Genomic DNA, 12642 nt, shown 5'->3' with positions numbered 1-12642 from the left:
AATCTACACGGGCTGCAAGGTACGACTAGTGAAAAAGCTAAAACAGCACAGAATACAGCAGCCAAGCAGATCAAGATGCCCTTGCTTCCAAAGTGCCAGCCCATTGATGCAAGCATTGGCTCCCCATCAGGGCTCGGATAATGTTCAAGCTATGCACCATGATATATCGAATCCTATTTGGCACCACCTCAGAATACATGAGCGACTTAATCTTGTTACCACCAAGAAATGTGAACACAAATGCACAAAACCAGTAGCTTAGCCACAGGTGTGCCTGGGTGGGCCCTGGGGCTCAGGCCCACCTAACAGTAGTACACATTTAGCAGTAGCTGGTGGGGATCCCAAACTCTGTCAGCTGAAGACTCCCCCCTGATGGTAATGAAAATGCTACTCTCCACGATACCAGCAGCTGTGCATGCTCCGTTTTGTGCATGCCTGCTGCAGACTGCCAAGGTGGAAAGAAATGTTTTCCCACCAGCTGAGATATTTTTTTGTGGTGGTGGGAAGGTGTGGGGGAGAGAACACTTGGTGCCCACCCCGAAATCTGTTGTCTGGCTACATCCCTACATGAAACTACCTGACCCTCCTCTTCCCAAGCTGTCAGAAACTCAGCTTGTATACAATTCATTTACTCCACTGAGTTTTCATACATTGGCACCAAATGGTGAAACTCACTTCCTAACAACCTATGACACATGACAAACTATCTAGAATTTCAAAAGCATCTCAACGCTTTTCTCTTCAGAAAAATTTTCCCCGAAATTAAGTCTGTATAGCTGAAACTAAGAAGCATCTGCTCCACACACCCAAAGCACACCTCTTTCCATATATAGGATAAACAACTCCATTGAATATGTTACTTCTTTAAGCTTTTGTTAGCCACATTGAACCAATTCATTTTAGGTAATTGTGGGATATAAATGCTGTAAATAAATACAGTGTAAATACGATTTTCTAGGTAGGAGGAGAATCTGTATCACATCATACCTTATGCTAAGAGTTTATCTTCTTGGGCAGACTGGATGGACTGTAGGTCTTTATCTGCTGTCGTCTACTATGTTACTGTGTAATTTATATTCATGAGAGGGTGAGGAAAATCTTTTCTAATCTTTTATGCTCTAATTAATTTGTACAAAAAAATGAATTCAACTTATCTGAAAAGCTAACAAAGTTCATCTTACACGGAGCCATTCAGAGTTCTAGGAAAAGTCTGGTTAGACTTATGATTGTTTCTAAAGCAAAGTATATTGGATCTTTGTGGTTTTGGATGCTTGTTTTTCTCAATTTTGGTGTGGTACAATAATTATAACAGTCTCACATACAGTACAAGACGGGGGATTGGGTGAGTGCTTCATATGATAGGGAAGGAAGCCGCACTGCCCTGTTTGCCTTTTTAAATAATGTGTTCATTTGTACCCTCTTCACCACTTCCCAGCATGCTCTCCAGCCCCATGGAAACACTGAAAATGACAGTAGGTAGATAAAGACCATATGGTGTATCAGGTTTGCCCATCCACACCATACTATAGGGGAATTTTGCACAAAAGAAAAATTTAAATTCTGTGCACAATATTTTTAAAATTCTGCATAGTTTATTTGTAGTGTTTTGGGGCAAAATTCCCCTCCCCCATCATAAGGCCTGAAATCCCTTCCTGCCTTTTCCCTTCACAGCCTCCCTAGTTCTCTCTCCCATCAAAGATTTCTCCTACATGTAGTACTCCCACCTTCATTCCTTTCTCCACCCATCCCACCTCCACCAGTGGTGCATACCAGTGGCGTAGCTACGTGGAGCCACGGGGCCCTGGGCCCCCCTAAATTTTCTGTGGGCCTCTGGTTTTGCTGATGTGAGTCCCCAACCCCCACCAGCTGAAGCGTTGTCCAGCAGTGGTCTCTGGCACCGCCACATTGCCTGCCCTGCTCTGTCTTCCTCTCACATCCTGCACGCTCCTTTTAGTGAAACTGAGCATGCTCAATTTCACTAAAAGGAGCATGCAGGATGTGAGGGGAAGACAGAGCAGGGCAGGCAATGTGGTGGTGCCGGAGACCGGTGCTGGACTACGCTTCAGCTGGCTGGGGCTGAGGACCCCACCAGCCAAGGTATTTGCTGTGGCAGTGGGCGGGAAGCAGCGGGGCGGCAGACCAAAATGTGCCCCCCTACCTCGGGCTCTGGCCCCCTCCCACCACAAGGTCTGGCTATTCCCCTGGCGCACACTCAGCTTTCTCTGTTGCTTCATCCATCCTCATGGTGCACAGTCACCTTGCTCTGGCCCCCCTCTCAAGGCACAGAGTCATATTGCTCTACATATATAGCTTTGGGACATATGGAGAAATTAGATCTTACCTGCTAATATTTGTTCCTTGAGTCTCTCCAGACCATTCCTGACGAGTGAGTATGTGTCCTCCTACCAGCAGATGGGAGACCAAGAACTACTGAATAATGTCATAATCAATGTCTGTGCAGACCTGAGCCCACCAGTGTTTGGCTGACCTCGAATAGGACCTCTAAAAACTGTAATTACAGCTAACTATTCTCGAAGAGAGGACATTGCTAAGCCTTTATCCATACCATCCTGAAGAAAATCTATTACCTCTGCAACAGAGGCTTGTAACAGATTAACTTCCCTGTCTTCTCACCAATCTTAAAAATTCTCCAAACTCACATAAGCTAAGTACCTCAACAAGGAACTAATAACTCTGGATGAGTAAACCTTTCTTCAACCAACTTGTCCTCTCAAGGGCCAAGTTGTAAGCAAGAACCAATCCATGTTTGGTATTTGAATTGGGACCCTGAGTCAACAGGTCATCTGACTGGAAAAGACAAAGGATCCCTGACCAGTAAAACTAGGTCTCAGTACCATGGGTGTCACAGCTACCAGACCTACCAGCATCGGGTGAAGCGAATGCTACATACCTGTAGAAGGTATTCTCTGAGGACAGCAGGCTGATTGTTCTCACTGATGGGTGACGTCTACGGCAGCCCCCTCCAATTGGAAACTTCACTAGCAAAGGCCTTTGCTAGCCCTCACGCGCCGATGCGCACCGCGCATGCGCGGCCGTCTTCCCGCCCGAACCGGCTCGTGTTCGTCAGTCCCGTATGTAGCAAGACAAAGACAAGGGAAGACACAACTCCAAAGGGGAGGTGGGCGGGTTTGTGAGAACAATCAGCCTGCTGTCCTCGGAGAATACCTTCTACAGGTATGTAGCATTCGCTTTCTCCGAGGACAAGCAGGCTGCTTGTTCTCTCTGATGGGGTATCCCTAGCCCCCAGGCTCACTCAAAACAACAAACATGGTCAATTGGGCCTCGCAACGGCGAGGACATAACTGAGATTGACCTAACAACTTATCCAACTAACTGAGAGTGTAGCCTGGAACAGAATAAAAAATGGGATTAGGGGGGTGGAGTTGGATTCTAAACCCCGAACAGATTCTGAAGCACTGACTGCCCGAACCGACTGTCGCGTTGGGTATCCTGCTGCAGGCAGTAATGAGATGTGAATGTGTGGGCAGATGACCACTTTGCAGCTTTGCAAATCTCTTCAATAGTGGCTGACTTCAAGTGGGCCACTGACGCTGCCATGGCTCTAACACTATGAGCCGTGACATGACCCTCAAAAGTCAGCCCAGCCTGGGGGTAAGTGAAGGAAATGCAATCTGCTAGCCAATTGGATATGGTGCGTTTCCCCACAGCCACTCCCCTCCTGTTGGGATCAAAAGAAATAAACAATTGGGCGGACTGTCTGTTGGGCTGTGTCCGCTCCAGATAGAAGGCCAATGCTCTTTTGCAGTCCAATGTGTGCAGCTGACGTTCAGCAGGGCAGGAATGCGGACGGGGAAAGAATGTTGGCAAGACAATTGACTGGTTCAGATGGAACTCCGACACTACCTTCGGCAAGAACTTAGCGTGAGTGTGGAGGACTACTCTATTATGATGAAATCTGGTGTAAGGGGCCTGGGCTACCAGGTCCTGAAGCTCACTGACTCTACGAGCTGAAGTAACTGCCACCAAGAAAATGACCTTCCAGGTCAAGTACTTCAGATGGCAGGAGTTCAGTGGCTCAAAAGGAGGTTTCATCAGCTGGGTGAGAACGACATTGAGATCCCATGACACTGTAGGAGGTTTGACGGGGGGCTTTGACAAAAGCAAACCTCTCATGAAGCGAGCAACTAAAGGCTGCCCTGAGATCGGCTTACCTTCCACACGGTAATGGTATGCACTGATTGCACTAAGGTGAACCCTTACAGAGTTGGTCTTGAGACCAGACTCAGACAGGTGCAGAAGGTATTCAAGCAGGGTCTGTGTAGGACAGGAGCGAGGATCTAAGGCCTTGCTGTCACACCAGACGGCAAACCTCCTCCATAAAAAGAAGTAACTCCTCTTAGTGGAATCTTTTCTGGAAGCAAGCAAGACGCGGCAGATACCCTCCAACAGACCCAAAGAGGCAAAGTCTACGCTCTCAACATCCAGGCCGTGAGAGCCAGAGACTGGAGGTTGGGATGCAGAAACGCCCCTTCGTTCTGGGTGATGAGGGTCGGAAAACACTCCAATCTCCACGGTTCTTCGGAGGACAACTCCAGAAGAAGAGGGAACCAGATCTGACGCGGCCAAAAAGGAGCAATCAGAATCATGGTGCCTCGGTCTTGCTTGAGTTCCAACAAAGTCTTCCCCACCAGAGGTATGGGAGGATAAGCATACAGCAGGCCTTCCCCCCAATCCAGGAGGAAGGCATCCGATGCCAGTCGGCCATGGGCCTGAAGTCTGGAACAGAACTGAGGGACCTTGTGGTTGTCTCGAGATGCAAAGAGATCTACCAAGGGGGTGCCCCACACCTGGAAGATCCGACGCACTACTCCGGAGTTGAGCGACCACTCGTGAGGTTGCATAACCCTGCTCAACCTGTCGGCCAGACTGTTGTTTACGCCTGCTAGATATGTGGCTTGGAGCAACATGCCATAACGGCGAGCCCACAGCCACATGCTGACGGCTTCCTGACACAGGGGGCGAGATCCGGTGCCCCCCTGCTTGTTGATGTAATACATGGCAACCTGGTTGTCTGTCTGAATTTGGATAATTTGGTGGGACAGCCGATCTCTGAAAGCCTTCAGAGCGTTCCAGACCGCTCGCAACTCCAGGAGATTGATCTGTAGACCTTGTTCCTGGAGGGACCAGCTTCCCTGGGTGTGAAGCCCATCGACATGAGCTCCCCACCCCAGGAGAGACGCATCCGTAGTCAGCACTTTTTGTGGCTGAGGAATTTGGAAAGAGCGTCCCAGAGTCAAATTGGACCAAATCGTCCACCAGTACAGGGATTTGAGAAAACTCGTGGACAGGTGGATCACGTCTTCTAGATCCCCAGCAGCCTGAAACCACTGGAAGCTAGGGTCCATTGAGCAGATCGCATATGAAGACGAGCCATGGGAGTCACATGAACTGTGGAGGCCATGTGGCCAAGCAATCTCAACATCTGCCGAGCTGTGATCTGCTGGGACGCTCGTACCCGGGAGACGAGGGACAGCAGGTTGTTGGCCCTTGTCTCCGGAAGATAGGCACGAGCCATCCAAGAATCCAGCAGAGCTCCTATGAATTCTAGTCTCTGTACTGGGAGAAGATGGGCCTTTGGGTAATTTATCACAAACCCCAGTAGCTCCAGGAGTCGAATAGTCGTCTGCATGGACTGTAGAGCTCCTGCCTCTGAAGTGTTCTTCACCAGCCAATCGTCGAGATAAGGGAACACGTGCACTCCCAGCCTGCGAAGCGCTGCTGCTACTACAGCCAGGCACTTCGTGAACACCCTGGGTGCAGAGGCGAGCCCAAAGGGTAGCACACAGTACTGGAAGTGACGTGTGCCTAGCTGAAATCGCAGATACTGCCTGTGAGCTGGCAATATCAGGATGTGCGTGTAGGCGTCCTTCAAGTCCAGAGAGCATAGCCAATTGTTTTCCTGAATCATGGGAAGAAGGGTGCCCAGGGAAAGCATCCTGAACTTTTCCTTGACCAGATACTTGTTCAGGGCCCTTAGGTCTAGGATGGGACGCATCCCCCCTGTTTTCTTTTCCACAAGGAAGTACCTGGAATAGAATCCCAGCCCTTCTTGCCCGGATGGCACGGGCTCGACCACATTGGCGCTGAGAAGGGCGGAGAGTTCCTCTGCAAGTACCTGCTTGTGCTGGAAGCTGTAGGACTGAGCTCCCGGTGGGCAATTTGGAAGCTTCGAGGCCAAATTGAGGGTGTATCCTTGCCGGACTATTTGAAGAACCCACCGGTTGGAGGTTATAAGAGGCCACCTTTGGTGAAAAACTTTCAACCTCCCCCCGACCGGCAGATCGCCCGGCACGGACACGTTGATGTCGGCTATGCTCTGCTGGAGCCAGTCAAAAGCTCGTCCCCTGCTTTTGCTGGGGAGCCGTGGGGCCTTGCTGAGGCGCACGCTGCTAACGAGAGCGAGCGCGCTGGGGCTTAGCCTGGGCCGCAGGCTGTCGAGAGGGAGGATTGTACCTACGCTTACCAGAAGAGTAGAGAACAGCCCTCCTTCCCCCATAAAAACGTCTACCTGAGGAGGTAGATGCTGAAGGCTGCCGGCGGGAGAATTTGTCGAAAGCGGTATCCCGCTGGTGGAGCTGTTCTACCACCTGTTCGACCTTTTCTCCAAAAATGTTGTCCGCTCGGCAAGGGGAGTCCGCAATCCGCTGCTGGATCCTATTCTCCAGGTCGGAGGCACGCAGCCATGAGAGTCTGCGCATCACCACACCTTGAGCAGTGGCCCTGGACGCAACATCAAAGGTATCATATACCCCTCTGGACAGGAATTTTCTGCACGCCTTCAGCTGCCTGACCACCTCCTGAAACGGCTTGGCTTGCTCAGGAGGGAGCTTGTCCACCAAGCCCGCCAACTGCCGCACATTGTTCCGCATATGGATGCTCGTGTAGAGCTGGTAGGACTGAATCTTGACCACGAGCATAGAGGAATGATAGGCCTTCCTCCCAAACGAGTCTAAGGTTCTGGAGTCTTTGCCCGGGGGCGCCGAAGCATGCTCTCTAGAACTCTTAGCCTTCTTTAGGGCCAGATCCACCACACCAGAGTCGTGAGGCAACTGAGTGTGCATCAGCTCTGGGTCCCCATGGATCCAATACTGGGATTCGATCTTCTTGGGAATGTGTGGGGATTAGTTAATGGCTTGGTCCAGTTCACCAGCAATGTCTTTTTTAGGACATGATGCATGGGTACTGTGGACGCTTCCTTAGGTGGAGAAGGATAGTCCAAGAGCTCAAACATTTCAGCTCTGGGCTCATCCTCCACAACCACCGGGAAGGGGATGGCCGTAGACATCTCCCGGACAAAGGCCGCGAAAGACAGACTCTCGGGAGGAGAAAGCTGCCTTTCAGGGGAGGGAGTGGGATCAGAAGGAAGGCCATCAGACTCCTCGTCAGAGAAATATCTGATGTCCTTCTCCTCCTCCCACTAGGCCTCACCATCGGTATCAGACACAAGTTCACGAACCTGCGTCTGAAGCCGTGCCCGACTCGACTCCGTGGAAACACGGCCACGGTAGGAGCGTCGAGAGGTGGACTCCCTCGCCAGCACCGGCGAAGCTCCCTCCGCCGACGTCGTCGGGGAGTCCGCCTGGGAGGCGGCCGTAGCCGGTACCGATACCGGAGACCTCACCTCGGGCAAGGGGCCAGCTGTCGCCTCACTCAGCGGTACCGGTGGCGCAAACACCCCTGGTACCGGAGGAGAAGGGCGCAACAGCTCTCCCAGAATCTCTGGAAGAACACATTGAGCCTACTGCTCTGTGGGAAAATGTGGGATACAAATGTAATAAATAATAATAATAATAATATTGAATACGTGCCAGAATCTCTTTGTCTACTTGAGGAACTGGAACCACTGCTTCCAGTGCTAAAAGCCTGTCTAAAGTCTGATGCACAGCTAAGGCTTTGAGGGAAGACTTGCAGAGTGACACAAGAAAAGCAGGAGGAACAAGTTGAGAACATTTCAGAACATAGCCTAGCCTGAGAATGTCCAGGACCCATTGATATGATGTAATTTGGGTCCATCTGTAATACAACAGCTGCAAACTTCCTCTTGTGGGAATTTATTGGAGAAAGGCCCTGAACACCTTAATTGAGAGGCCCTAGACACTCCAGATGCCCCTTGGCCAAGGGAGAGCCTTAACTCCAAAACCTACCTCGCTGGGCTCCACTCGACCTCCTTATGTCTCTAAAACACCCCCTGGTTGTAGAGCGAGTGCCTGAACAAGATCTATCCTGGGGGAATCTAGGAACTTTGTTCATCCAAATCCTTCACCAAAAAGCAACTTACTGCTAATGGAGTAAGTTACTAAAGCCACATCCGCAAACTAATTCCTTAGCCAGAGGAAATGCCAAGGCCAGGTTCTCTGCTGAAGCCCTAACCAAATCATACCTGGTGTTGACCAAAAAGGCTGTACCTAACTTCCAAGTTTTACATCCTCAGAAACTTGTGCCATGATTTCTTCCATGGAACCCAAAAGTCTCTCTGCCCAGGACAAACAGACTCGAGTCACATAACCTCCACAGATGGCCACTTGCAATACCAGAGCAGAGATCTCAAAGGATCTCTTTAGAAGAGCATCCATTCTTTGATCCTGAGGATCCTTTAATGTTGCTCCCCCTTCAGTGGAAATTGTCATCTTGGTGACAGCTGTGACTAGCACATCCATTTTTGGTAACTTGAAATTCTCCAAATTGGTCAAAGGAAACTGGTAAAGGTGAGCCATGACACTGGGAACTCTTAGGGCCATGTCAGGGAGTGTCATTCAGCCTCTACCTTCTCTTTTGAGATCTTTATTATATGGGAAGGTTCTTTCGGGCTTCGATCCCTTTCAAAAGTGTATCTCCTTTTCTAGTTATCGGAGGCTCCTCATCCGACAAACGAAACACCCACAGAATTTCAGTAATCAAGGAAGGACACTCCCAGCTGTTAGGTCATTTTTCTCAGTCAGCTTTCTTGGCTAAAACCTTATTCAGGGGTGTCAAAGAATCCTCTGCCCAAACCATTCAGATCTTGTTTTCCTGATAAATGCTGCCTCTTGGGCTTCAGAGAAGAGACCGGCTAGCCTTGCTTCATAAGAAATCCTGTATCATGGATCCAGGGATGGTGAGCCCTTGGACTGCAGCCAGAGCTGCAGCAGACAAGTCCTCCGAGAAGGTACAAAGCAGAGGTGAGCCAGACACTGAATCCAGACAAGACAAGGCAATAAACAGTGCACACTCTAGGCAGGGTAGAAACAAAGCCTGGCTATAGTAAAAATCAGGAGCGGAGCTTGACTAAAGCAGGAACTAGGGACAAAGGAAGGACACTCATTTGGGCCACAAGGCCGAACTGGAACCCACGCGTACCAGAGGGAAGGGAAAAGAAACATAACTGAATCCCCTGAGCAAGTACTACCCAAGCAGTGCACACACACTGCACAAAACAGAACCACGCACAGGAGGTCAAAAGACCCTACTCAGAGGCACAAAGAGACTGAAGGGGAAAAGACAACCCCACTCAGGCTCACTTAGTAGAATCAACAAGTAAAAGGGGAAACTACACAGGGAGGCAGCTCAGGGCTGGGCATAGAACCATAACTATACAGAGGAAAAGTCCTAACTAACACAAACAGAAAGCACACAGAGAGGTAGCTCAGGTCTGAGCTAGTAGTTCCAGCAAAACGGAAGAGCAGTCCACTCGTGCCACACAGAGAGACAGCTCAAAGCTGAGCTAGTAGACGCAGCTAAATGGAAGAACCACCCACACACACTCAACTAGAAACCAAACAGAGAGGATGCTCAGGGCTGTGCTAGTAGCCACAGCTAAATGGAAGAACAGCCCACTCGTGCCACACAGAAAAGCTGCTCAGGGTTGCGCTAGTAGTCATAGCTAAACAGAAGAGCAACCCACTCAAACCCAAACAGAAAGCATACAGAGAAGTAACACAAGACAGGGCCACACGGCCATACTAAGGTACACTCAAGGCTGTGCCACACGGCACTCAAAGAAAAAGGAAGGGATGCCACTCATAGGAACTCTAGGTTGTACCATACTGCACTCAAGGAAAAAGGGAAGCCACTCATAGGAACACACAAGGCTGTGCCATCCTGCACTCAAGGATAAAGGGAAAAAGCAGGGTAAGGGAAAGGCTGCTTCGAAATACACAAGTCAGAAGAGGAGCAGTGCTCACAAGAGCCAAGTAACAGACACTGCAGACAAAGAGTAAAAGCAGAATAAAGAGAGGCTGCTTTTAAATACACAAGTCAGATAAGGTGCAGTGCTCACAAGCGCCAAGTAACAGACACTACAGACAAAGGGTTAAAGCAGGCTCAAGGGAACGGCAGCTTCTAAATACACAAGTCAGAAGAGGTGCAGTGCTCACAAGAGCCAAGTAACAGACACTGCAGACAAAGGGTTAAAGCAGGCTAAAGTGAACTCTAAACAAAGGTAGAACATTCTTACCACGGACGCAGCCAGCACACACAGCCGGCAGGGGAAGGAAAGGCAGGCAGAGAGACAGTAGACACAGCTGCACAGAAGCAAAGTAATCAGGAAAGAAGCTGGCAACTACTAGCTCTCAGAACAAACACAGACAAGAACTACACACAAACACAAACAGTACAGGCTGTATCTGAAAGCAAAGCTAACTGAAAAGTAATCCACACAGGGAAACAGAACAGGGCTTTGCTTGAGAGCATAGCTAACAGGAAAGTAATCCATTCAGGGTCAAACCAGAACCACCCACACAGGGCTCAGGGCTATGCCCAAAGGCACAGCTAACAAGAAGACCAGCTCCCTCAGTATCAAACACTACAAGAAGAAAAGGAAAAAATAGACTTGTTGCAAAGGCCCGGCATGAAAGTTCCCCGGGTCCTTATAAAGGAGTTGGGGCTGATGCTGTCACACTAGGAAATGAGGCTTGGAAGCAGACACTAAAGCGAGGATCGGCTTCAGGGACACCAAAGCAAGGCTTGGCTAGCAGGAACATCAGCAGCAGGAAAAAGACAGTCTGGAGAGGACACAGAGCCAGATAGAGATAAACAGTAGGTCTGGACATAAGGGCATGACCACAGCCATGACACCCTGCCAGATTCCTGCCTGTGCAGCACTGGAGGTTCATCAAAAGAGGCTGTGTAGAGGTTAAGGTACACAAAACGGCAGTGCTTTCTGCCAGTGTGTTTCCCTCTGAATCCTGTTGGGGCAATTCTGCCGGGTCGGTCTGCACTTCTGCAGTCATTTGAGCTGACTTTGGAGCGCTGCTGGGAGTCCTCTGTAATCCCGAAGCCAGCAGCATTGATTCAGTGCAAACACAGCAAAGGCTGCTAAGAGCAGACACCACATGCCACACTGAGCAAAAAACACAGCAGTTCAGTGTCTCTGAAGAAGCAGTCATCTTGGCTTTATGTCCTCACATTGCCCAGCAGAAAGCTTCCCTCCATTGAACAAAGGATATCTCCCCAGAATGAGGGCTAAGCCACAGGGGAATGAAAACTTAACTCTGAAGGCTCTGCCTGAACATCTTTTCAGTAAGAGTATAGTGCACTTGCATCTCTTTTTTTTGGTTTGTTCTGGCAGCTGTTTCCTTCTGTTCTTTGGAAGCACTCAAAGAACACCTCCCAGTAGCAGGGGGAGGAGGCCGAGACACTGGGCAACTAGCCTGGGGGGGGGGGTAGGGGGGTGAGCATGGACCTGAATAAGTGCACCCCTGGGGCAGGAAAACCAGGTATGGTTAGGTCCATCACAGTAAGCTTCTCCCGCTGTTTTTTTTCCCCCATTCCTTTCTTTCTTTTTTTGCTTTAACCGGATTACGCTTTCTACGGGGCCAAAAGGAAGCACCTAAACCAGGCCAAACTGAACAAGGGCTGCACAGATACTCACCTACCATCTGCTGAGGAGACAAATACTGGAGGGCTTTGGGCTGCACAGGTGTTTGACATCACTCAGTAGTTCTGTCTCCCATCTGCTGGTAGGAGAGCACATATCCACTTGTCAGGAATGGTCTGAAGAGATGAATGCCCATAATAAGCCAATTAATGGGACAAGAAAAAAATATACATGGAGGATTATTCCAGTCTGGTAGCTCTCACCACCAGACTGGAAAATAAAAGTCCCACTATGTAGTGTTTTATGTCCACCATTCTGGAACCCTTGGGAGATGTTTGAACCATCTGTCATTAGAATGTTACATCAGTTGAGCACTGGGCCATCCGTAAGTGTTTCAGAAGGTATGCAAAGAAATCCAAACTGCCATTAGGTTTACCCGCTATAGTGAGCGTGGCAGGAAAAGATGTAGACTGTACTGGAAAGTGCCAACACATTCTAAAGCCAGTCAAGCCTTATGATTAAATGTTCTTTTCCCATTGCTCTGCTCAGAAATACTTTAGGTAGAAATACATTTTACAAAAGAAGAGAATTCCCCCCCCCCCCCCCCCCCCCACACACACTTTGTTTCTCTAATTGAGCCTGCAAATAGGTGGGGGAATGTGGGATACAAATGCAATAAATAATAATAATAATTTATTATATAGGTGATCGGGGTGATAAAGGAGACAAAGGCTCTCTTGGCAAAGGTATTGATGGACCTAATGGTGATCAAGGAGTTCCAGGTATGTTTTGTCAGTAATCAGTAC

The 12642-nt window shown here is 49.4% G+C and overlaps 1 protein-coding gene across 1 annotated transcript in view; it reads left to right on the top strand.

Moving 5' to 3' along the window:
• The window catches only part of COL9A3 (collagen type IX alpha 3 chain), a 169712-nt gene that overhangs the window by 152132 nt on the left and 4938 nt on the right, over positions 1-12642 (top strand). Inside the window, exon 31 of the mRNA XM_030213529.1 lies at positions 12541-12618. Coding sequence (XP_030069389.1) covers positions 12541-12618 — 78 coding nt within the window. The remainder of the gene's footprint in view (positions 1-12540; positions 12619-12642) is intronic.

The sequence above is a fragment of the Microcaecilia unicolor genome, chromosome 8 (assembly GCF_901765095.1).
Source record: "Microcaecilia unicolor chromosome 8, aMicUni1.1, whole genome shotgun sequence".
NCBI classification, from domain to species: domain Eukaryota; kingdom Metazoa; phylum Chordata; class Amphibia; order Gymnophiona; family Siphonopidae; genus Microcaecilia; species Microcaecilia unicolor.
This window is presented reverse-complemented; position numbering and strand designations above follow the sequence as displayed.